The sequence below is a fragment of the Eschscholzia californica genome, unplaced genomic scaffold (genome assembly GCF_041429995.1).
Source record: "Eschscholzia californica isolate CP2 unplaced genomic scaffold, dmEscCali1.0.p SCAF_4, whole genome shotgun sequence".
NCBI lineage: Eukaryota > Viridiplantae > Streptophyta > Magnoliopsida > Ranunculales > Papaveraceae > Eschscholzia > Eschscholzia californica.
Genome location: NW_028238461.1, coordinates 45,105,061 through 45,131,530, shown reverse-complemented (window position 1 = coordinate 45,131,530; position 26,470 = coordinate 45,105,061). Strand labels below are relative to the sequence as shown.

Genomic DNA, 26,470 nt, shown 5'->3' with positions numbered 1-26,470 from the left:
AGGACTGATTGGGTAAAATGGAAAGAAGCAATCCAGACAGAGTTGAATTCACTGTCAAAACGTAACGTTTTTGGACCTGTAGTCCTGACACCCAAAGATATAAACCCTGTAGGTTTCAAATGGGTATTCGTTAGAAAACGAAATGAGAACAATGAGGTTGTCCGCTATAAGGCGAGACTCGTGGCACAAGGTTTCCTGCAGAAACCAGGGATCGATTATGAAGAAACATATTCTCCAGTTATGGATGGAATAACCTTTCGATATTTGATCAGTTTAGCAGTTCTAGAAGAACTCGAGATGAATTTAATGGACGTGGTCACTGCGTATCTATATGGAAAATTAGATACCGACATTTATATGAAAGTCCCTGAAGGATTTAAATTGCCTGGAGGCAACCCACGTACCATGTATTCACTAAAGCTAAATCGAGCTTTGTACGGATTGAAACAAGCTGGACGAATGTGGTACAATTGTCTTAGTGAATACCTGATCAAAGAAGGTTATGTTAATGATCTCGTTTGCCCATGTTTATTTATCAAGAAAGAAGATGTTGGATTCGCGATTCTTGCAGTATATGTTGATGATATCAACCTTATAGGAACTCCAGAAGAGCTCTCTAAAGCAGCAGAATATTTGAAGAAAGAATTCGAGATGAAAGATCTCGGGAAAACAAAATTCTGTCTTGGCTTACAAATTGAGAGAAGCACAAGTGGCATACTGGTACATCAAACATTATACACAGAAAAATTCTTGAAGCGCTTTAACATGGAGAATTCTTATCCGCTTAGTACTCCCATGGTTGTTAGGTCTCTCGATGCTCTGAAAGATCCATTTCGACCTAAAAAAGAGGACGAAACACTCCTTGGTCCAGAAGTACCATATATGAGTGCTATTGGTGCATTATCATACTTAGCTCAATGCACTAGACCGGACATTGCTTTTGCAGTAAATCTATTGGCCAGATATAGCTCTGCACCTACTAAGAGGCATTGGGTTGGAGTAAAGCAAATTCTAAGATATCTGAGAGGAACAACTGACATGGGATTGTTTTATTCAAAGAACTTATCCGGTGATTCTCAAGTAAAAGGATACACAGATGCCGGTTATATTTCTGATCCGCACAAAGGGATTTCTCAGACAGGTTATGTATTCACAAGCGGAGGTACAGCTTTCTCATGGCGATCTAGTAAACAAAGTATGCCCGCTACCTCATCTAACCATGCAGAAATTATTGCTCTCCATGAAGCAACAAGAGAATGTGTATGGCTTAGATCCATTATTGAACACATTAGAAGCTCAAGTGGTCTTGATTCAATCACAAAATCTCCCACAGTCATTCACGAAGATAATTCGGCTTGCATCGCTCAGATCAGAGAAGGATACATCAAAGGCGATAGGACTAAGCACATATCCCCTAAATTGTTTTACTCACATCATCTCCAGAAGAATAATGAGATTGATATCCAGAAGATACAATCGTGTGAGAATTATGCTTACTTGTTCACCAAGTCTCTGCCTACTACGACGTTCAGAAAACTGGTAGATGGCATCGGAATGCGACGCTTGAATAGCCTGATGATGTAAGACTACATCGTTCCAAGATATGATATTCATCAGGGGGAGTCTATTATCATGTGCAGGTTCATGTATCGCTATCTACGCTTTGTACTCTTTTTCCTTCGTCCAGTTTTTGTCCCAATGGGTTTTTCTGGCAAGGTTTTAACGAGGCAGTATTTAGCGTATCCAACGTCACTCGGAATCTATTATTTGTACTCTTTTCCTTCATCAGATTTTGTCCCACTGGGTTTTTCTGACAAGGTTTTTAATGAGACAATTATTCCAAGTGATGGTCATCCAAGGGGGAGTGTTATAAGGGATGTGGCTGCCCATAAATCATTGGTGATGCAAGGGATTTGGGTGCCTTTAATATACCATTTTTCTTATCCAACTTGTATCTCTAGCCACCCACCATTCCTACAATACCACCTTGATGTGGTGTCACCTTATGGTAGCTCCATATGAGAGGTGTCACCTTATGGTAGCTCCATGTGACAAGTGTTTGTGGTTAAGTGACACCACATCATGCAAGTGACAACACATGAGGTTATGTGTCACCATTCTACAACTCCATATGCAAAGTGTCATCTTGGTGGTGACAACACACCATGCAAGTGACAACACATAGGGTATGTGTCAACATCCTATTACTTCTCCCACCCTATAAATAGATGTACTTTGTGTATTGTTGATATAAGTTTGTAAGAGATAAGAAAGTGTATGGAAAAGATTTGGAAAGAATTCTTCTAAATATAGTTTGGTTCAAGATCATCTCTTTGTTTTAGTATATCTTAATATTTCTATCTTTTTCTCTTCCTTTATTTCCATTAAGTTGCATGCAAATATCGATACACATTGAAGCAAATAGACCGACAATTTACAACATTTTGTTGTTTTTATAATGTTTATTCATGATATATCTATACCCTATCATACAGTTACTTTGCAAGAATTTGGAGCATAAAGTTTGAGGAGTTTTATGTACATTTTTAATCAAAAAAACAAAGAAAACAAACTTTTAACATGTCATTCAAAATTTAAATACTAAAATTAATGAAATAAGTGAATAACGTGACAGATCTAGAAAAGGAAGATCTAACAATATAAGGTTGAGTTTCATCTATTTATTATATCTCATGCAATCATTTAATATTATTTTCAGATAAATGTTATTTACTTTTTTAGATTAGTTAAGAAAATCAGGAAGCCGAAAAACCACAATTTACTCTATAAATGTAAGTGGGGTTATAGGTGCCATTCACTCAGTTATGTTTAACCAATCATAAAAAAATATTCACTCAAATTTCTGTAATTATTATATTTAATCAGTTAATTTACTTAAAGTTTATTGATCAATATTTATTATTCTATTATCTGAATTATTTTTAATAAATTAATCATTAATTAAGGAACGATGTCTACTTAATTCAGCTTATTATTAGTAAATAGTTTTTTGACATAAAATTTTGTTGTACTTATAGTTTTTTTTGCAAGTAATAGAGAAACAAAAGAAAGTCGATTCTTAGACAAAATTGAGTACGAGAAATTGATGATTTTGCTTCAAAACGCATATGGAGAAAAAGTTTCAAAGTGAAATTGTTGTTCCGCCTTTTCAAAATATATTGTGATATGATTAATAAACGATTTATTATCCTTTTACAGCCGAATTATTTTGAACTTTTTCCTTATTTTCTAATTCCTATGTAATTTTCGACATTGGGTTATACATGAGGTCCAAACAAAATTTGACACCGACTCTCTAAATTCTCAGCCATCCTGCATTGATATAACAACAATATTTATTTGGGTTATTTCCTTAATGGCCCCCAACTTTGTGACCAGCTTCCCGCCTGGCCCCCTACTTTACGAAAAATACCCATGTGGCCCCCTTCCGTTATAACACCGTTACTCTCTCTCTTCCATTTCTTTTCTCTCTCCTCCAACATGTTTTCTCTCTCTGCTACCTCGTTAAAACCAGCCAACTCATCATCTTCTCCGGGAAGGTCGCCGGCCGACAAATTTTCCGGCCGGCGACTTTCAGACCTAAAAAAAAAATATATTTCATCTCTTCTCTCTCTCTCTGAAAAAAAAAATTTCACCTCCTCTCTCTAAACTCCGGCGAAGGGGGTTACCCTTCGCCGGAAGTCGGGAGACCTTAAAGGTCTGCCGGAACAGACAAAATGACCGGAGTTGTGGCAAGAGGTGGTGGTTGTGGCAGGAGGTGGTGGGCGGAGTTGAAGATGATGAAGAAGAAGAAGAGAAGAAAAAATGTTTTGTTTCCTCGAAAAATCTCTAAAATTTCACATCTTCCCTTTAAAAATTTTCACCACGAAAACTATTTTGATTTCCCCAAAGCGCTGGCCAAAGAAAACTGATCACAAACTAGGGTGCCCAAAAAGAAACCAGTCACAAACTAGGGGGAGGATCATCATAAATTGAAAATCGAGATTAATTTTTATCTACATTATTTTTCAAAAAGAACTAAAGGGATTCATCTTTGTAAGTGGCGGATCATCAAAAAATTATTATCGGTAGAGACAAGTAAAAACTGATTTAGTTTGGGATTGTTGGTAAACAAATATAACCGTTTGTTTCAATTTTGTAACAACAACATATATGAACTGTGTCCACCGTCTTTTAGTGTAGTGGTAGGACATCCCTCTTAAGCCCATGAAAGTCTTGGAATTGAGTTTCGGTGCAGTTCATCACCAAGATTTATCCCCATGTAATTTATGGACTAAATAAAAGTAGATGTTGTCGGGTTTTAGGCTCTTTGTTGTTGGGCTTTAGGCCTCCTTACTTATTGATTTAACTTAGGCGGTTATCGTGTTTATCACATCTTAACGATACATCAATACCTTGTAATGACTAACGTGGATCGTAGTCGATTTCTCAAAAAAACAAAAATATATACGAGCAGTCTAAATTTCCTTTATAAAAAAATGTCTCCAACCTTTATTGTTCATGCCCCCACTGCATTCACGAAGTAGCCAGGGCCAGGCTATTACTGCCAAATTCATCTAGTGGTCTAATAAGGATTTAATTTGGTATGTGGTAATAGTGTATATCCCTATCGTATTAACTTTTGCTTTAAATTTTTTAGGTAAGGGAAATAATGGACAAACTCTTGAAATTTATTTGTTTTGGAATTCTTATGTGGTGTGTTGCTGACCACTAACATCCCAATGAAATGTATTAGATATTATTTTTTGGGATTTAATAAGTTTATTAAAAACTATATTTTCCAAAAAATATATATTAAAGGCGGTATACATTAATCTTCACAGATCTATTATCTTCACAGATCTATTATCTCCACTGATCACTTTTGCCCAAATTTAACTTACTCCAACCCTAAGATTAGTGAGATGAATACAACTACTCGAATCCTAACGATTATTATAAGGGTGCTTCTAAAGGCACCGGGCCAAAAGGTTGTTAGCACCCATCTCTGTTAGCACCAGGCCCAATCGCTCCTTTCTCTATTAGCACCAACCAACTATGTAGGCACCGGTCCCTTATCAGTTAACCTTGATTCCTTCATGTTGAATTCCAATTTCAAATCCGCTTACTCAAATCAGATCTCAATGGCAAATGTGATTCTGATTTAAATACTCAAAATTCAATTTTGAATCAAACCCACTTTCGAAACCAGATATTGATGAAACCCACCTCCAAAAATTAGATTTTGATCAAACTGAAGCAAGTCCAAGAATTGAGGAAGAAGAATCAGTGATTTCTGCCATTGTTACTAAATGTGGTTTTGTTATAATTAAAAGTCGCGGAAGCTATCGAACCTATCCTAGAAATTGATCCGATTATGAAGATTAATCGAAAAGCTAAGCCAAAATCAAATATGCGAACAGAATTTAACGAGGTTCGGCTTTAAAGCCTACGTCCTCGGGCGAACAAGAAATCTTTATTGAAGGATAGATGAAGACCACTCACACAACCCGCAAGTTCGTCCCAAGATGGTACCGTATAGTAATAACCTTCTATACTAAATCTTCGACGACCGAGAAATTTAACACCGCTAAAACAACTATGAAAAATTTCTCTCACTCTTGCTCTCTCTCTAGCTCTCTAAAGAAGAGTTGTTGTTGCTTGTGTTGGTGTTTTACAAAGATTCAAGACCCCTATTTATATAATAATATAAGCCGCCTCAATTGAATCCAAAATTGGAAACCTTTCAATTTAGAAACCCAATTGAAAACCGCCATCCAATTAGCTTTGTTAAACCGCCTCAATGAAAGTGCCTCTTAAACCGCCTCAATGAAAATTTGGAAACTGCCTCTCACAATTCTCCACCTCGTACACAATTTGATATTCTTCAAATTTTGGACGAACACCAGGATACTCCTTGTAAGATATATCTGCTTCTTGTAACTTCATCCGACTGCGCCATATGACCATGGCTGCCTACGTACCCTTTTACAGGATCAAGCCTACCGTAGTTCTACCAACCCTTCACATAAAGATTACCTTGTCGCCATTACGCCCTTTCGGGCAACTTAACACGAGCCGATTTGTAGCAATTCCAGACAATGCTGAAACTTGCTACACGTCACCACTTTAGTCAACATGTCCGCGGGATTCTCATCTGTGTGTACCTTCATGAGAGAAACATCACCTTCCTCTATGACATCTCGTACAAAGTGATACCTGACATTGATATGCTTAGTGCGAGCATGATGAACCTGATTCTTCGCCAAGTGGATCGCACTTTGACTATCACACCATACATCTACGCACTCCTGCTTAATCCCTAGATCATCCAGAAGACCCCACAACCACAATGCTTCCTTCACACCCTCGGCCATAGCCATATACTCGGCCTCCGTAGTAGATAACGCAACTGTAGATTGTAACATCGATCGCCAACTAACTGGAGCACCATGTACCTTAAATACATAACCAGTAGTAGATCGTCTTCTATCTAGATCGCCAGCATAATCCGAGTCAACATAACCGCTTACCTGACATGTGTCTCCATCAAAGCACAAACCCGTATCAACGGTACCCTTCAAGTACCTCAAGACCCATTTCACAGCTTCCCAATGTGTCTTCCCTGGGTTTGCCATAAACCTACTAACCACACTGACCGCTTGTGAAATATCCGGACGAGTACACACCATAGCGTACATCAAACTGCCAACTGCACTAGCATACGGTACACGATCCATATGATCCTTCTCCACCGTAGTAGTGGGAGATTGTTTTCCCGAGAGCCTGAAGTGTGGTGCCAAAGGTGCTGACACCGCCTTTGCATTCTGCATCCCAAATCGAGAAACTACTCGTTCGATGTAACCTTTCTGATTCAAGTACAGTTTCTTACTTGACCGCTCTCTCTTAATCTCCATTCCCAGTATTTTCTTTGCAGCGCCCATGTCTTTCATCTCAAACTCTTGACTGAGTTGAGATTTCAACTTATCTATCTCCGCCATGCTTCGAGAAGCAATAAGCATGTCATCCACATACAAAAGGAGATAAATAAAGTCACCTTCGCGAAGCTTCTTGATGTATACACAACAATCATAGTCACTTCTGCGAAAACCATGCTTTAGCATGAAAAAATCAAATCGTTTGTACCACTGGCGAGGGGATTGTTTCAATCCGTAAAGAGAATTCCTCAAACGACATACTTGATTTTCTTTACCCTCAACCTTGTATCCCTCAGGTTGAGCCATATAAATTTCTTCTTCCAAATCTCCGTGCAAGAAGGCGGTTTTAACATCGAGTTGTTCCAGCTCAAGATCACTATGAGCAACAATACTCAATAGCACCCGAATAGAAGTATGTTTCACGACCGGTGAGAAGATCTCATTGTAGTCGACCCCTTCTTTCTGTGCATAACCCTTGGCCACTAGTCTTGCCTTATACCTTGTACCTTTGATTTCGGAAGAATCCTCTTTCTTCTTGTACACCCATTTACAATCAATAACAGACTTACCTTCGGGCAATGGGACAACCTCCCATGTCTGGTTCTTGTGAAGAGACTCCATCTCTTCTTGCATAGCAACCAACCAACTCTCTCTTTCCGCCGCGGTAATAGCTTGTTTGAAGGTGACCGGCTCGTCGTCTTCCACCGAGAGTGCATATTCAACCACATTTGCCTGCCCGTAATGCCTAAGAGGTTTGTCTGACCCTAACCTCTGTACCGGCTTATATAACCGTTTCGGCCTAGTGTGTACCGAAACATCCTGCTGTTGTTATTGTAAAACTTGTGTACCTTCCCCTTGAACCTCCTCATGATCGGGTTCATCAATTTCCTCATCCTGAGTATTATCCTGATGCTCCACCTGATCATGATTCCTAGAAACCCGTTGGTCTTCGATTTCTACTTCCACTACTTGAGCTTTAGTAGACCCAACATCACCACAACTAGGCACCGTAGCTTTCGCCATAGCTACAATAGATGACTCATCAAACACCACATCTCTGCTGATTACAAACTTCTTGTCTTCCGTACACCATAACCGATAACCCTTGACTCCTGTAGCATATCCTAAGAAAATTGCTTTCTTTGCTCTATTGTCAAGTTTGTTACCTTTAACATGGTAATAGGCCGTACAACCGAAAACCTTAAGTCTCCCGTAATCTGCATGTTCACCTGACCACACCTCGTAAGGTATGCCGCCATCTAAAGAAGAATGTGGAGACCTGTTCAAAATATAACAAGTTGTAGCACCAGATTCTGCCCACCATTCTACGCCTAATCCCGAATTGGAGCGCATACATCTAGCCTTCTCAAGTAGTGTACGGTTCAATCTCTCTGCGACTCCATTCTGCTGAGGTGTGTTTACTACTGTCCAGTGCCTCACAATGCCTTCCTGATTACAAAACTCCTTGAATGCCCCATCCGTGTACTCGGTCCCATTATCCGACCTTAACGTCTTCAGCTTTCGACCAGTTTTGTTCTCAACCATTGCTTTCCACACCAGGAATGTGTTGAATACCTCATTCTTATGCTTCAGAAAATAAAGCCAGACAAATCTCGAATGATCATCAACGAATGTAACAAAATACCTGGAACCACCCTTGGAAGGTAACTTTGCCGGTCCCCAGACATCGGTGTGTACGTAGTCTAACACCTCTTTGCTCTTGTGCTTGCTTGTAGAGAACGTCACCCTGTGTGCCTTCCCGAACACACAATGCTCACAAAACTCCATGTAAGGCTTCTTCATGTCCTTCAACAAGCCTTTCCCGCACATCAGAGATAGACCCTTTTCTGACATATGCCCAAGGCGCATATGCCAAAGCCTCGTACTAGCCGTTGGATCCCTTCCACTGATTCCTACTGCTACATCTCCTGTAATTGTTGTCCCCAAAAGTTTGTATAAATTACCGTAACGAGTACCTCTCATTACCACCAAAGAACCCTTAACGACTTTTATGGAGCCATTCTCTATAATTATCTTACAGCCGTTCCGCTCCAACACACCAAGGGAAATTAGATTTTTCCGCACATCGGGTATGTGTCTTACGTCCGTCAATGTTCTCACCACTCCATCGTGCATCTTGATCCGTATTGTTCCGAGTCCCACAGTTTTACATATACTATCATCACCCAGTATAACTGTACCACCATCTATACTCCTATAGGTAGTAAACCACTCCCTATTTGGGCACATATGGTGTGACGCCCCTGAATCAAGCATCCACTTATCGAAGATCTTCTCAGACACCTCTGTCACCGAGAAACATTCGTCCGCCTCTTCTGACACATATCCCGCCTCTTGCATCTCTTGTTTCTCCTTGTAGCCTTCGTTCTTTTGCTTCAACTTTCTCTTTGGACAAGCCGCTTTAAAGTGGCCAAGCTCACCACAACTAAAGCACGTTTCTTGAAAGAGCCTCTAGATTTGGATCCAGATTTCCCTCCCTTTCCCTTTCCCCTTTCATTACTCCTCCTCCTCGTTACAAACAACCCTTGTGCTTGATACTTGTCTACTCCACCCGACGCCATACTGCTAGTAGCAACCTTACGAAGGTCATCCGCTAATAGCGAATTTCTCGTCTCTTCCATGCTTAGACTGTCACCAACAAGCATCAAAGTTTGAACAAGGTTCTCATAGGATTTAGGCAATGAAAGTAACAATATGAGGGCTTGGTCCTCATCCTCAACCTTAACATCGATATCCTTCAAATCTGAGATAATCCTGTCAAACCTATTCACATATTCCTGAATAGAAGAACCCTCTTCCATTCTACATGTGAATAATTTGGATTTTAAGTAGACCCGATTCGTTAAAGTTTTCGTCATGAAACTGCTTTCTAGCTTTAACCACACACCCGCCGCCGTTGTTTCTCCGTCTACTAGGAACGCCACGTCCCTCTCAAGACACAACATAATGGTAGCCCGTGCTTCGAGATCTAACTCCTCCCAATCCTCATCTGACATATCTCCTGGTTTCTTTCCCGTCAACGTCTTGTGTAATTTCTGCGAGATTAGCAGATTCTTCATCTGCATCCGCCAATAAGAAAAATCATTTTTCCCATTGAACTTCTCTATCTCATATTTCCCTGATTTGACCGTACCACTTCTCGATCCCATCTTCTTATTCGTTCAACCTCAACAAGGCTCTGGTACCAATTGTTATAATTAAAAGTCGCGGAAGCTATCGAACCTATCCTAGAAATTGATCCGATTATGAAGATTAATCGAAAAGCTAAGCCAAAATCAAATATGCGAACAGAATTTAACGAGGTTCGGCTTTAAAGCCTACGTCCTCGGGCGAACAAGAAATCTTTATTGAAGGATAGATGAAGACCACTCACACAACCCGCAAGTTCGTCCCAAGATGGTACCGTATAGTAATAACCTTCTATACTAAATCTTCGACGACCGAGAAATTTAACACCGCTAAAAAAACTATGAAAAATTTCTCTCACTCTTGCTCTCTCTCTAGCTCTCTAAAGAAGAGTTGTTGTTGCTTGTGTTGGTGTTTTACAAAGACTCAAGACCCCTATTTATATAATAATATAAGCCGCCTCAATTGAATCCAAAATTGGAAACCTTTCAATTTAGAAACCCAATTGAAAACCGCCATCCAATTAGCTTTGTTAAACCGCCTCAATGAAAGTGCCTCTTAAACCGCCTCAATGAAAATTTGGAAACTGCCTCTCACAGGTTTCACTTGCTCTGTTACCCAACTCCTGACTCAACAAACTCATATCTAAAAATCTTATTGATGAGTCATGAAAATGTCTCATCTGAGTCTCATAACTCGGGCTAGTTAGTCCAATTCGAGCCTTTACTCTGATAACTTGCTTGTTTCTCTTTCCAGGTGTCTTTTACGGAGTTCAGTGTGAAAAACGGATAGAAACGGGAGAAAAACACGTGCTAGGGGTATTTTGGTCATTTCTTGATTATGGTAATTTTGGTTAACGATGCTCGGTTGAAAAGTAGAGTGCAAGACAAACTCGCAAGTGAAAACGAAAGTGGAATCGGAGTCAGGGAGAGAGAGTTAGCCCAAGTCAAAGTCTGGGTCAAATCAGTTGACCAATCTGTTAGAGGACATGTGGCGCCCATCTAGCAGGATGATATGGTGTAATCTGACGGCAATGGTGAATATTCGGGATACTATTGGGCATTGCGGGTCAAACTCGGGAATTTTCTAGGGACATGATTCGGTACCTGCTAGCACCCAAACTTCGTTGCCCCACGTGTATATCTAACGGACAAGGATATGAGCAGCCAAGATCGGACGGTGATGTAATCTTTCTCGGTTGCTCCGTGACGTAGGGAATCAGCCCTTATTGACAGCTTTAAACCGATTGGTAATTCCTTCCCCAAATTAGTAGGATCCCATCCTTTATCTCTTTCTATCTTTATCTCTTCTCTACCCTCTCGTCATTCACAGTAGAAAGAGAGAGAGATGAACCGAGAGGAGTAGAGGAAGATAGAAAGAAATCAAGAGCAGACTTCTAGAAAAGAAAACTAACCAAAGAGATTTTCTTTAACAAAAAATTGATAAAGAAGGAAAGAAGGATTAGATGGAGATATATTTTATAAAGATGGAAAGATTTCCAATATATTAGTGAGAGAGAAAGAAGTTTCTCTTATAAACCGAGAGGATGAGATAAAAAGAGATTTATACAATATCTCTTAACAAAATGGAAGGTGATATTTTCTTAAAGCTGGAGACCAAGAGAAGAGAGAGTGGCTGTTTCTTTTAGAGAGAGAAGAAGATTAGATTTCGAGTGATAAAAACAGAGAAGAGGGATTCGGCTATGATTTTAGGAGGTGAAGTTTGGTAAGGAAATATATTCTAAAGAAGGTAATTCGAATTTGGTTTCCTCTCTATATAGAACAGAGAAGAACAGAGGCAGGGATTATCTCATCTTTGGGGGGTCAAAAAGCTCAACTAAATTAGAAAAATCAGAGAAAGAAAGAGAAGGAAAACAGAGAGTTATTACCATCATCATCATCTTCATCTCCCTCTTCTGTTTTTATTTTAGTGAGAGAAAGAAAACAGAATAGAGATTGAGAGAAAATAGACTGAAATTAAGAGAGATATATCTGAATCACCATGATCTTCTACTGCTTTCTTTATTTTTGTGAGAGAAATAATAGAAACAGAGGGTGAGAGAAAGTGAGACAGAAACAGAGAGTGAAAGTGATTTGTAGAGAAAGATGATTGTTTTATAATTATTCATTTAATATAATTATTCATCTTCAATTATTCAATTTTCTTCTTTGTGAGAGAGACAGGGAGTTGAGTAGTGTGAATATTCAAAGTTTTGAATCTCTAGATTGAAATAAACAGTAGAGAGAGATATTCTGTTGGAGAAGAAGACCGCGTTTGGTCAAGAAGTGTTGCTGGAAAATCATTTTCCATTGACGCTGGAAAATTATTTTCTCCAGAGAAGCGTTTGGCTGCCAGACAGGAAATCAGCAAAAAGAAGTTTAGTTGTTCTTCCCTTTCTTCTCTTATTTGTCATATTTGTTTTGATCATGAATAGTTAAATCTCTCATCTAGGATTTTACGATGAAACTCATTTTTGATCTTTTAGAGATATATCTTTGATTGATTATTCTTTATTATGCTTCATGGTTTAATTTGTTTTAGTTTGTTAAATAGCTTTTCTATTCATTATCTATACTTTTAGGTTTGATACATCATGCTTAGGTTAAATCCTTTGATGGTGTATACTTATCACTTGATAGATAATAGTTTAGAGGTTTGTTTTTCAAAATAAATACAATTACATTGTTATGATTTATCGGTTTTAACAAAAACATCCCCCGGAATTAGGTTAGTTCATTAACCGAAATTCTGAGTTATAGGAAAAGAAAATTAATCATTTTAAGTATTTGTTCCAAAAAGTGATTTTATAGAGTGGATTCCAAAATCCTAGACTTCTCCCCAATTTGAGTTCATTTATTTTATTTGTTTTAGTACTTTAGTATTTTATCACCAAAATCATAAAACCAAAATCAAAACCAAAAACCGTGTTATTTCCAAGTCTTAGAATAGGTTTCACTTAGTCTTTGAGGAACGAACCGGTCTTACCGGAATTTATTACAACTTGACACCCGTGCACTTGCGGGTGTAGACCTATTTAGGGTAACCTTTCTAGGCCCATCAACTTGACAAAAATTGTGAATGACGAGAGGGTAGAGAAGAGATAAAGATAGAAAGAGATAAAGGATGGGATCCTACTAATTTGGGGAAGGAATTACCAATCGGTTTAAAGCTGTCAATAAGGGCTGATTCCCTACGTCACGGAGCAACCGAGAAAGATTACATCACCGTCCGATCTTGGCTGCTCATATCCTTGTCCGTTAGATATACACGTGGGGCAACGAAGTTTGGGTGCTAGCAGGTACCGAATCATGTCCCTAGAAAATTCCCGAGTTTGACCCGCAATGCCCAATAGTATCCCGAATATTCACCATTGCCGTCAGATTACACCATATCATCCTGCTAGATGGGCGCCACATGTCCTCTAACAGATTGGTCAACTGATTTGACCCAGAATTTGACTTGGGCTAACTCTCTCTCCCTGACTCCGATTCCACTTTCGTTTTCACTTGCGAGTTTGTCTTGCACTCTACTTTTCAACCGAGCATCGTTAACCAAAATTACCATAATCAAGAAATGACCAAAATACCCCTAGCACGTGTTTTTCTCCCGTTTCTATCCGTTTTTCACACTGAACTCCGTAAAAGACACCTGGAAAGAGAAACAAGCAAGTTATCAGAGTAAAGGCTCGAATTGGACTAACTAGCCCGAGTTATGAGACTCAGATGAGACATTTTCATGACTCATCACTTATATTTGATCAACTTTTGAGTTGCCAAGTAACCAAAGATGCAATCTCGAATAAGTTTATAGTGAAAAGATTGTTAAAGAAACAAAAGAAAGAAACCTATGAACTTGAAGAAGACGAAGAAGAAGAAGAGTTCGAAATTGTGATTCCGAAAGGATCAGCTTTACTATTCCCAAGTAAGGATTCAATAAGTTTAGAATGTGTTGATTTTGAAGTGAAGAATTTGATTGTATTAGATGGAACTTGGAGAAAAGCAAAGAGTATGTATTATGAGAATCCATGGTTGAAGTTCTTACCACATTTGAAGTTAGAATCAAAGAAGTTGAGTTTGTACAGTGAAGTAAGACAACAACCAAGTGAAGGGTGTTTATCAACTATTGAAAGTATTTTGTTTGCTATGAAAGGATTAGGGCATGATCAAGAAGGGTTAGATAATCTTTTAGATGTTTCTGAATCTATGGTTGGTGATCAAAGACGTTGCAAAGATGAAAATCAGAGGAAAATTTCTTCTTCTTGAGGTACCCAACACTCAACGTTGTTGTAACTCATTAAAACTAAAATGAAGTGAGCCAATAGTGTTGTTTTTGTTGAAAAAGTGTTCAAATATGGGTCAATATCTAGCCTAAAGTGCGACCGGATGAACCATTTTTACCTTGAGCCAATCTTTTGGAAGAAGCAAACGAAGGTTCACCCACATTAAAAACCAGTGTTTATAGAGACTTCGGGTCAATGGCCATTGACCCGAGTCAATAAAATTTTTGGATGCTAACAGCCTTTTGGACCGGTGCCTTTAGAAGCACCCTTATTATAAGGGTAAATTATGTTTTGACACAAATTTATGATTAATTGTCTATTTTGGCCTTCGACCGTGTGTAACCGCTCGTTTTGGCCTATAAATGTATTAGTTTTCTCCCAACATTTCCGGTGTGGTATTTCTGTAAGTTTTTTAAAATTTATCTCTCTACTATCTTCCCGTCTTTTTTTATTTTTTTAGGCGCTTGGTATGTAGACCCATAATACAAAATTAATTTTATTTTAGTTCCCTATAACAAATTTGTACTACGAGCTATTTTTCAGATTTGAAGTCAAATGTTGATACAGTGGGATTAGAAAGAACCATAATAATTTAAAATTACAAAAAGTAATTTTTCTTTATGATCTTCTTCTTCCATAAACCTTAAATATTCAGCAACTGTACCTCTATTTTTTTCTTCACAATCAAGTTATACAACAATCAAAACTAATTGTAGTGGGCAAAAAGCATATTAGGCACACTTGGCCCAAACGTCGTCTAGACCCAACCTACTTTGCATAAATAGGGTCCATCCTACTCGCTTACTGGTCGAACACTCTCCACCGTGGAATCCGACCCACTAGAAGTCTAAATGGCTCCAAACCCATGTGATCGTCCATCTAGACGAACGATGACCAATCGAAAGTAATAATACACCAAGCACTCCTTGGTCACCCTCAACCAAGCATGCAAGTTACTGAGTCAACCTCACTTCCAAAAATCTCGCCACGTATCCCTTGACTAGGTCACTTGAAGACTAGTTCATCTCAGATTGCGAGGAGTCTAAAGTCCAGGCAGCGCAATCATGCGGTCAAGTTACTCCAGGCAACAAATCAACGACTTGAATGAGTCTCCCTTATGATTCGGAGTCACCCTCGATCCCAAGTATTTCAGATCTAATAGGCTCTATAAGTCAATCAATCGCCTATAAATAGAAGGGGACTCAAACTCAAAAGGACATCGAATGTCAGCTAGAAATCGACTGAACCAATCTTCTCTCTCCCACTTATTATCTTTTAATCAATACTCTAGACGATAATCTACCTTCGTCTCTAGCACTCTTGAAATTCTCGATTTCCCAGAACCTCCGATCGAGTCGATCTCTCAACCTATTCCAAGAGACCAACCTGACAAACATGTAGAGTCGATGCTCCGACCGCTTCAGAAGTCGAGTCGTCCTCCGACGATACAACATGCTGATGTCCTCAACGTTCCATCATTTATTTAATTTCTTCTAGTTTGCTGACTTGACCGTCGGAATCCCTTTGACCCATGAGATTTTGTTGGAATAACCTTTGTTTTTCATTTTCCTTCAGATGATCAGTTTTTTTGTCAATTTTACCCCTGAATATATATGGATTACGGGCCAAACAAAGAAAATAGTGGACCCCCCTCTCTTGGAAAGAAATTTCAATTCCTAGAGTTCTCAAACTCATTTCACCCTTCCCTCTTCGATTTGTATGGTTAATCAATTAATTGGGTGCCAATCTTGTAACATCTTGAATCTTCTCTCACATCTAGGATTTCAGTCTTAAATCTGACCCAAATTGTCATGGAAAGCAAAGGTTATTCCAACAAAGTCTCATGGGTTAAAGGTCATTTGACCCAAATTCCCTTTTTTTTGTAGCCCCATAATTTATGACTACCTTCTCTTTTTGCCTCATATTTCTCGTAAATTCAAATTTAGCCCTTTTTTGTTAATTCCGTCAATTAACTTTGATGGTTAACTTTTTTGTTGTCATAATTACCCTTCTTATATAAATTATTTTTAAAACCTCATTTTCTCTAGGTTTAATTCCCAAAAGTAATTCAACTTTTGTAGAACTAATTTGGGGTGGGGTGGGGGGGGTTAAAATGGAGTGAATTCAAAAAAATTGTAAAAAGATCAAAACCACCTCATATCTCTCCTCTCTCCTCCACTTCATCGCTGTCGCCACCTCATTATCTTCTACGATAAAGGTCGTCGATCGACCTAATTTTTTTGCGACCTTCAAATTCTGGTTTCCAAATTTTCACGGATAATCCACTTTCACTATGGTCAATCCCTTTTTCTGGGCGCGAATAGCAATTTAAAAAAATGCCTTTAGCCGCTCTCCATTAAAAATGTTTGTTCCGTTGACGATTTCTTCTATATTTGCATAGCGCGCAGCTTACCGGGGAAGATGTGGATAAAACGTGTCAACCTTATGCGATGAAGTCAACAATTGTTTGTCTGAGTGGATAGTATTGCCATAAACTCCAAAACCCTAGAGGTCCGAGGTTCGATTCTTAGAGAAGGTGGAATCCATAGTTATTGAATCTGAGTTATTAAAAGTATAAGTAATAAATTAGTCTGACTTTATACCTCTTTAGTATGTTGTCAGGCTTTAAGCCCCTTTCATTCATAATTTAAATTGGGCGGTTATCGTGGAAGTAGATGAACCTAACCAAAGAGTAGAGAACCAGTTTCAGGTCATTCCTGTGAATTAAACAACCCACGAGATGAATCGAGTGTGTGAGAGAGAGCCGCCGAGAGCAATAGAGAGAGATTCTTGGTACAACAATTTCTCGTATTATTAAAATTCAATGTACAACTCTATTTACACAAGTGTTATGTAAATCTATTTGGATACATACAATATACTTGAAGTTTATCTGATAATAACCAACCTAAACCCTAATGCTAACCGACTGGGTGGGTGTGACCACTTGATAGCTTAAGGCCGCAGCTTTGAGGAATAGAGAAAATATCTGGGGAGTAAATTCTTCGGGGAATCCATGTTTCTTTGTGAAATCTCTAGGGAATATTTTTCTATAGGAAACACAATTTTTTTTAATAACTTACACCTCTTTCTTCTTCCCCTCTTCTTTCTTCTTCTCCGGAGAAAAAATTATTAATCTCATCTTTTTTCCTTCTCTATCACTTCTCTTACTTATCTTCCTCAAATCTCAAACATATACCTACATTATTTCTCTCAAATCAACAACAAAGTTAGAGAGATAAAGAGGAAAAAAAAATTCTAAACCCTAGAAATTATCAACAAAATATCTTGAAGTTCTTAATACATCTTCCATGGGATGTCCAAAGCAAGTTTCTTCCTCCATTAATCCTCCCCAAGATAAACACATTATAAACCCTAAAAATCAATTAATTTTGAAACCCTAAAACATATTCACTTCTAAACATATTAGGTTATTCTCCTATGTTTTTAGGGTTTAATGATTACAAGAAAACAAAGCTTTGAAAAATAAGATGAAGAAAAGAAGAAACTTGGAAACAGTTTAGGGTTTAGAACCCTAGAAAGATTTTGCTTAAATTTATAAAAGTTCTTTCTAAATTCGTTTATGGAATCTTCTAAAGATTTAGTTTTGTTTAACTCTAAAATTGGGAGCCCTATAACAACAAATAGATATAAAAATAATCAATCTCGGTTGACCAATTTTGTGGAGGATTTTTATTCCCCAGAGATTTTTTTTATTCCCCGAAGCCGCGGCCTAGCTTAAACAGGATTGGTTCACTTGATAGCTTCAACACTTTAACTTGTTCCTTCCTTTCTCTGCAATAAACAGGATTGGTTCTCTTGATAAGCTTAATTTTTGAGTTTCCCTTGATAATTCATTCTTTGTCTAATTCTTTGTTGAATTGATTTCCAAGTTCTTATTTTCTAGGAGGCAGTTGTGATCTTTTCCATCTGTTGTCACAAAAATACAGGACTTGATGTAGACGCAACAGAAATTGAAAAGAAGAATAAAACTTGATTAAAGAACAAATGAAGTAAAAGGAAAACGATAAACTGACTTCCTTTTGTAGGAACTTAGACACTTCTAGATAGACTCAAACCAGGATTCCAAAATATCAAATATACTGAAACATAGAAACTTGTAAGCCTAAGACTTAGGAAATACTCAAACATAGAAACTCCTAAATTCTAATTCTAATAGACTCAGCTGCCAGGCCCATTAATTCGCTCGATCGTGAGGCCCATCTTCTTGGTCGATTGGCCCAACATAATCTGCATCAGGACTTCTCTTCCTAGAAAGAAAGGAAGATCACCAAAAGAAAATTAGAAACAGAAAAGAAAACATATTTTGTTTAGAAATCAAAGTACCTCATTTCTTACTGTTGGGACAAGTTACTTGTGTACTTGAGAATTCGACTTTTGTAACTTCTCTTTTTCTTTCCTTTTACAGGCGTATCAAATTTGTATATGCTCACGAGACACTTCATTTCTTCTGTAATTGTAAAAGGCGTTAAATATGACCCTCTCACCGGATTTCTTAATGGCAAGCAGGCAGTCGAGTGTCGTCTTCAATACCAACTTAATTTTTTCTTTTCAGAAGTACCATTTCTAAATTCATTTTACCCATTAAAGAGGGCTTCATAACTTCATTTGACTTGTTATAAGTTGGCATTGAAGAAGGCATGCACTCTTAGATATTTTTTCTGCAATCTAGGTTTATCAAGAGAAGGCCTTGTTATAAAGAACAAGAAGAGTAAGAGCATTACCTTTTTCTTTCATTCTTTGATTGAAAACTCGTTATGTTTTTAGCCTGCAATGGGATTGATTTCCTCCAGGAGTTTGCACAGAAAAGGAATTACGCTGTATCATATGTTTGTCTGAAAAATGAGAGTCAAAATGCAGCATCTTTTTCTTGTACCGTCGAAATTGGGGGAGTTATATATGTTGATGCGGCAGCAAGAACCAAAATGGAAGCAGAAATTAGTGCTGCCCAGACTGCTGTTCTAGCAATCCAGTCAAATACAGGTGGATTCAAGGCGACCCCAGGTTTCAACGCACTGTGTCTGCTACACGAAACTCAGCCGACCATGAACCATATGCCAGTAGATGAGCTTACAGATGAGTAGAGGATCAAGTTTCAGATCATTTTGATTTTTGAGTAAGTATTAAACCATTCTAACAGGAAAGTTTGAGATTCATGATTTGTACGAATTTTACTGTTTAAAGTAGAAAGAAAAACCCACTGTCTTTTAATGTGTGCATACAAATATGTACCCAAACATTTTTTCAACATTGTCCAAACAAAATTACAAAGTAAACCCAAATTCACTACAACAATATTATACAAAATAGCCATACCACCAACATTTCAGATATATTTCATTTCATCTCCAGATACACATACAGATTTATCAATTGTTATAGGAAAATAGACGTTTTCGATTATTCTAAGAGTAGTTGCTTGTGACGGTTAAGATCATTCAAGTAAGTTGAAGAGGTATAATCGTCGAGAGCACAAGCATCGAATAATAGTCCTCCACTTCCTACTATTGACTCCTCTTCTCTTGGTATCACTTCTCCTGTTTCTTTCTCACCCTTTAGAGCTTGTACTACCTACACCCACCACATTACATATGTATATATATAGTTTTCGGATTTTAGAGGAAGGTGGTAAGTTCAAAATGTTTGTTTTTCAGACTATAAACAAATTGAAGAAATAAAAAAGGCGATAAATTACCCGACTCATGGGAGGTCGCATAGTTGATAAATGTTGAATGCACATTGAAGCGGCCAACATCACATTTTTCATCTCCTCGACCATATAGTCTTCTCCTAAACGAGGATCGATTAACTCCTTGATGTTCATTGTTTCCAATAATGGTTTTGCCTGAAAGTACAAGCATGAAGAAATGAGCAACTTCTACAAGTATGACAATGAAAAAGTAGACCAAGTGTACATCGTAAAAGACATACCCAAATTACAAGACTTTGACGACTGGAATCCACAGCACGACGACCTGTTATAATTTCTAATAGTAATACACCGAAAGCAAATACATCTGTTTTTTCGTTAACTATCCCATGCATGAAGTATTCTGGCGCCAAATACCTATTTATAACCAAATTTTGTGTCAAACATTAATCCATGGTCATCAATATGCATAATTACAAAATCAAATAAAAGGAAAAAAAATGTAGAAGTAAAAAAAAAATGTTATGATGTAAAGAGTCCTCACCCGAAAGTGCCCTCAATAGGGTAAACAATATGGTGGGCCCATTTATCAGGAAGCCATTTTGCGAGTCCGAAATCGGAAATCTTATAGAAAAAATAAATCGAGAAAAAGTATAAATATCGAAACTTATATGATTTAAATCCAAAGGAAACAAAAATAAGCCTTTTTTTTTTAGATAGTATAAGATTTACCTGAGGTTCAAAATCTTGGGTAAGCAAAATGTTAGAGGCTTTGATATCTCTGTGGATAATACGCCTGTGGCAGCCCTTATGAAGGTAGTTTAGCCCTTCAGCTACCCCTACTGCAACTTTATACCTTATCCTCCATTCAAGTGCATTCTCTGAACCTGAGCAAATAATACTGATTTCTTTTATCACCAAATTAACCTAGAAATGGGTCAGTTCTTATGTCAAACATTGGGTCAAAGTAACCCATCAAAATGGATTAGGTATCAATGGGTTTTAATATGGAAGTGTGTAAGAAAATGGATCCTATTGCTCTAAGGCCTAAAGGACTCCATTTTTCTCAAACTAAACAATTTGGGAAATTTTTAAGAGTACCAACAAGATTACTTGGTTATTTTAAACAATTTGTGTGGTGTTTTTAGATCTTTCTAATTATATATCACGTGTCAAGTTGAACATATTGGGATAACCCATGTCAATGTCCGATTGCTATCTGGCTAGGGCAAGTGTCTGGACAAGATTTAGAGAGAGAAAGTTAAATATTTCTCCCTCTAAACTCTGTTTGGTCACGTACTCTAGTCGGGATATTGGTCAAACGTAAAATCTTTTTCTTAAAGCAAGTTGATGTGCGAAATTGATAGAGCTCGGAAATTTAGTTTGTTGGACTGTATCGTGACATCTGCCACTTTTACAATGTTTAGGTACAGTTTGTCGTCTTGGCACGGGCGTGGATACGGTTCCGCACGGGCGTGTGGGTACGGCTTCGCACGCATGACATGTAATTCAAACCCTAAAACAAAAGCAAATTTAAGGAGATAGAGGAAAAGAACCATGGAGCAAAGAGGTGAGGCTGCCATGAGGGGAAAATTGAAGAACAAGGTGAAGACCCCCTTCAACACCAAAACCAATCAAATGAGCTGCATTTGGGTGGTTCACATGAGCTATGATTCCAAGTTCTGTCAAGAAATCTCCACTTCTTATATCCTCTTCCTTCCCTTCTTTCTCTTTCTTCATTAGTCTCTTCACTGCCACTATTTCACCATCTGGTAAACACCCTTTATACACCTCTGCATGCCCTCCTTTCCCTATCATATTTTCTGCCAAACCCAAATAAAATATAAAAATGGAAAAATTCACATAGTACTCTTTGATTAAAAAAAAAAATCTATATGATTTAATGTCAATAATATAATAGATGTTATTAGAAATTTAGGCCCAAGACCACCCATTTCAGTCCAGCTAAAATTCTATGGACCTTGAGCAGACAAAACTCGGCCCTATTCCGCCGATTTCAATTCAGAACATTAAAGTTGAATTCCGACCTTGTAACAAAGTTCGGCCGAGTCCACCGATTTAGAGGCGCCTATAACCAAATACACTGAAAGTATATTTACCAAGTCAAAGGGGTGTGGGGGCGCCAATTACAGCACCCGAAGGGGCCTTTAAATTTCGAGGACTAAAATCTCTTACCAGGACTAAAATTATCAGTAGCAGCAGCAAGTTCTTGATAACTGAAATTCTTCCAAGAAGGTTTAAGAACTTCAGGTAAGCCCAAATCAGTCTCATCTTCAGCATTTCGAATTCGAGCTAATTTTCGATTCAAATGTCTTCTTGTTATTTCAGAACTAGTAATAAGTAATGGAAGAGTAGAAAATCTTCTGCATGATTTCTTTTTTATATTTTGAATGAAATTTCTCCACTGTAATCCATGAGATTCATGACCTAAATTTGATTCTTGCTCAATTAGTTTCTCCTGAGCTAAAGAAAAACTATTATTTGTGCTGCTGCTGCTGCTTGTACTGCTATCTGTATCTGAACCCAAAACAGGGATTTCTAATACTCCTCTTGGAGAGATAAAATCTGTAGTAAAAAATGGGTTTTTCAATCCATTTTGTGTATATGTTTCTTCAGTTTCTGCATAAAAAAGAGAGAGGGGGAGACTCATTAAAACCCAAAAGCTTTGATTTATGAAAGAACAAACTTAGATATTGTTTGTTTTGTCCGAGTTCTGAATTAACTTGAGTCAGATTTCAAAATGTTTGTTTTTGTCTTACACTTTTGGCGTTCACTCTTCTGAAGGAGTGGTTTGAGTGATTCTGGGTCTCAGGGTCTGTACGCCGTACAGGTCATTTGGTCAGACGAGTCAGACTCAGACAATGAAAAACAAACACCATCTAAAGGATGATTTGTGAATGAAAAGAAAATAATTCACCTTTTGGAAAACTCTGATTTTCCCATAATTTGAAACCATCTTGTGATTCTGGTTCTGGGGTTTTTTGGGTTTTTCCTGTTTCTGCATAATAAGAGAACCACTAGAACAATTTAAACATATTCAAGCCTTTGAATTTAAATACCATTAAAGAACAAGATTTATGACTGTTAATCAAAGATTACCATCTACTGATTCTGGGATTTGGGTTTCTCCAATTTCTACATATAAACCAAAATTAATAGTAACAATTTAAGTACCACCATATTCAAATCTCTGAAACTAATTAGATTTTGATTTATCAAATCAATCTTACCTTCTTCAGCTCCCATTTTTGGATGGATTGAATCTGTTTTCTTTGAATCTCTGGGGGTATTAAGAGACTCGAAGAAATTGATTCACTCTAAAATCATGAAGAGAAATTGAAAGAAGAATACCAAATTGAAAGAAGAGGAAAAGAGAGAAAGAGAAATAAAAGGAATAAGATGAAAAATGAGAGAGAAAGAAAGAGAGTTAGTTAAGAGAGAATACTAAACATGGAATATCTTCAAAGTTGGTTATTCTTGAAAACTCATAGCAAGCTAAAACCAGTTTTTTTTCATTGAAATTTTGGAATCCCAATGGTTGATATTTATAATTCTTTCCTTTATTTATGGGTACAAAAATTGTTTTTAGTTTAGTCCCACTTTAAATGTTATTTTCATCTTAATCCTAAATATGAAAATGTAACTATTTGAAGTCCTCAAAAATATTGTTTTGACTCAAAAAAAAAATTTGTTTTGACATATGATGAACAAATGGCTTGTACATTTTATTCAAACACCACCCAACCCTTCTAACTTTGCCAACAACCCTTGGTTGGAGTGGTAAGAGGTATAGTCTTCCACTTTAGAGGTCAAGGATTCGAGGCACGCTGAACATTTAAAAAAAAAAAAAAAAAAAAAAAAAAACCTTCTAACTTTTATTATCGGATACCACACACCATAACACCCTTCCTAGCTATAAAAAATGAAGACTATAAAAGATTTCTGTCTAACACACCAAACAACGAACAAATAACGCAGTGGAAACCGTTTAATTGTTTTCCTAGATAGGTCCCACTATTAACCATATGTAATTTTTTGAGTTTTTACGTGTACTTCCGTTCTTCTTTCTTCTCTTTTTTGGTCATGGACCGAAATAAAACTCATTTATTATTATCTTTATTTAGTCTATATCTGTAATAATTTAAGTTCGAGTAAATTATGAATTTCTATTTTTACTAAGAACTGAATCAGGGTCTTTCTAGTTTCAAAGTGGTTATCCAACTACTACACCAAATTTCGCTTGCTTTCTAACAATTCGGTTTTAATCTTTTTAGAGATTATTTTTCAACTCCAAATTGCATTTCTATGTCTCCTCTTCTTTTTTTGTTCCTTGAGATCTTTTCCCTCTCATTTGTCATTTCCATATTATAGTTTAATCTTTCTAGTCTTTACGATGTTTAATATTCTTCTTTTATCGTGTCTGGCACTCTATGCCCTATGGTCTTTTTTGTTGGAGGTCTTTCAATCAAAATAAATAAGACAGCGGAATGAGAGGAATGAAGCCCCAGATCTACGTAAAAGGTCTTTCCTTTTTCTTATATTTTAGGGTTATTTCCCTAATGGCCCCCAACTTTGTGACCAGCTTCCCGCCTAGCCCCCTACTTTAGGAGAAATACCCATATGGCCCCCTTCCGTTATAACACCGTCACTCTCTCTCCTCCATCATGTTTTTTCTCTCTGCCAACTCACGCCACATCATCTGTTACGCCACCTCATCACCATCTCCGACAGAGGTCGTCGGCCGGCCGGCAACCTCCAAACTTAAAAAAAAAAAAAAAAAAATTTCTTTTTTCTCTCTTCCTCTCTCTCTCTCTCTAAAATTACTCCAGCGAGGTCTGTTCACTGAACAGACCTTGGTCTGTTCATTGAGAGATCTGTTCTTCAAGAACAGACCTTGGTCTGTTCATTGAAGAACAGACCACTCCGGCGAAGGGAGACCTTCGCCGGAGTAATTTTAGAGAGAGAGAGAGGAAGAGAGAAAAAAAAAATTTTTTTTTTTTTTTTTTTTTAAGTTTGAATGTCGCCGGCCGGATATTTGGCCGGTCGGCGACCTCTGCCGAAGATGGTGATGAGGTGGCGTAACAGATGATGTGGCGTGAGTTGGCAGAGAGAGAAAACATGATGGAGGAGAGAGAGTGACGGTGTTATAACGGAAGGGGGCCATATGGATATTTTTCGTAAAGTAGGAGTCAGGCGGGAAGCTGGTCACAAGGTTGGGGGCCATTAGGGAAATAACCCTATATTTTATGTATAAACCAAGTTAGTTTTCACTTCCTTTCAACAAAAAAAAAAAAAAGTTAGTTTTCACTTTCTAGATCCCGGATTCGAGACAGTATACTATATTACTTCCTAAAAAAAATTGCATAACATATTTAAGAAAGGTAATCATATTCACATTTTTGTACTAATTCAATAATTTACATATCCAACTGAATAGTTACTTATCATTGATGTCAACATAGTTGATCTAGATTTTAACAATGAACATGAATGGTCAGAAATGATTGATTGATGTGGTATCTACCCAAATGAACCGTTTTATCAATCATAATAAAGAGATAAGTTTAGTACGATAGTCCATTTATTTGGGGCACATGTTTTTCGAAAAACTCTTTATGGGTGGGAACAGTTTTCCCCATCTACACAGTTTTGTTTTGGTCCCATTTTTTAGGTTTAAGTTGTTCATCCTATCATAAAATTGTCATATCCATTGACTCAAAACTCAAATTAGCATTGGATTGGGGTATGATTATGACGGTGATAATGATATATAATGATTGAAACTGATTTCTAATGTCATTCACATTGACCATGATTGGGGGAGTATTATATTGTTGTTGTTTTCTTTGTTTGTAATAGACTTTAAATTTACAAGTATACTCGTTGGAAAAAATCATACCGTTTTTTTTTTAATTTTCTTGTACCTATTCAATTTTAATAAAAAAAAATAGTTATATGCATAAGTAAACTCTGTCTTTTACACTTGCTTCTACATTATTATCGGCTTTGAAATGAATACATGGTTTGTTTTTACTACACCGTTATCTGTTAGTTTGATCGTTGACTCAATCAACCAGCTTAAGTATGTAATTAGCAATAAACTAACAAAGTAATGGTAAGCAAAATAGACCAATGAAGTAGGTGAACTAACCCCATTCACATTATGCGCATATCAGTTTTGCAAAATAACATAAATCATCAAAGTGAATAGAAAAGGGGCGCTAGTGAGTTTGTTGGTGTATTTATTATGATAGCTCCATTTATCCTACCCGCATCCAATATCGGTGACGTTCTTAAGAGATAGACGTTTAACTTTTCATTTTTGGTTAGATGCATGTAGGAAGTACAATTGGGACATCTTTTGATAGTTTTGATTAACCATCCGTTTCTTTCTTCTAAATTAGAAATTAGTAA

General features: G+C 37.4%; 2 protein-coding genes across 3 annotated transcripts; one reads left to right on the top strand and one right to left on the bottom strand.

Annotated features, from left to right (window-relative positions):
* The first annotated feature begins 13,807 nt into the window (after positions 1 to 13,807).
* On the top strand, positions 13,808 to 14,347 carry LOC147545083 (uncharacterized). Its single transcript, XM_086635790.1, has one exon. It carries the CDS (start codon positions 13,808 to 13,810, stop codon positions 14,345 to 14,347), a length of 540 nt encoding a protein of 179 aa, XP_086491916.1.
* Positions 14,348 to 19,698: 5,351 nt separating this feature from the next.
* On the bottom strand, positions 19,699 to 23,589 carry LOC147545082 (Protein kinase superfamily protein). 2 transcript variants are annotated; one of them, XM_086636384.1, is made up of 10 exons: positions 23,287 to 23,589; positions 23,156 to 23,191; positions 22,974 to 23,054; positions 22,232 to 22,675; positions 21,592 to 21,858; positions 20,768 to 20,922; positions 20,580 to 20,659; positions 20,317 to 20,452; positions 20,081 to 20,230; positions 19,699 to 19,956 (listed from the first exon to the last, which is right to left on the bottom strand). In XM_086636384.1, the coding sequence occupies exons 1-10, from the start codon at positions 23,300 to 23,302 to the stop codon at positions 19,786 to 19,788; spliced, it is 1,536 nt and encodes a 511-aa protein (XP_086492510.1). In that variant the 5' UTR covers positions 23,303 to 23,589; the 3' UTR covers positions 19,699 to 19,785. The 2 variants fall into 2 exon arrangements, with proteins under 2 accessions (XP_086492510.1, XP_086492511.1); XM_086636385.1 differs by lacking the exon at positions 23,156 to 23,191 and having other exon boundaries at positions 23,287 to 23,573.
* Positions 23,590 to 26,470: the final 2,881 nt, after the last annotated feature.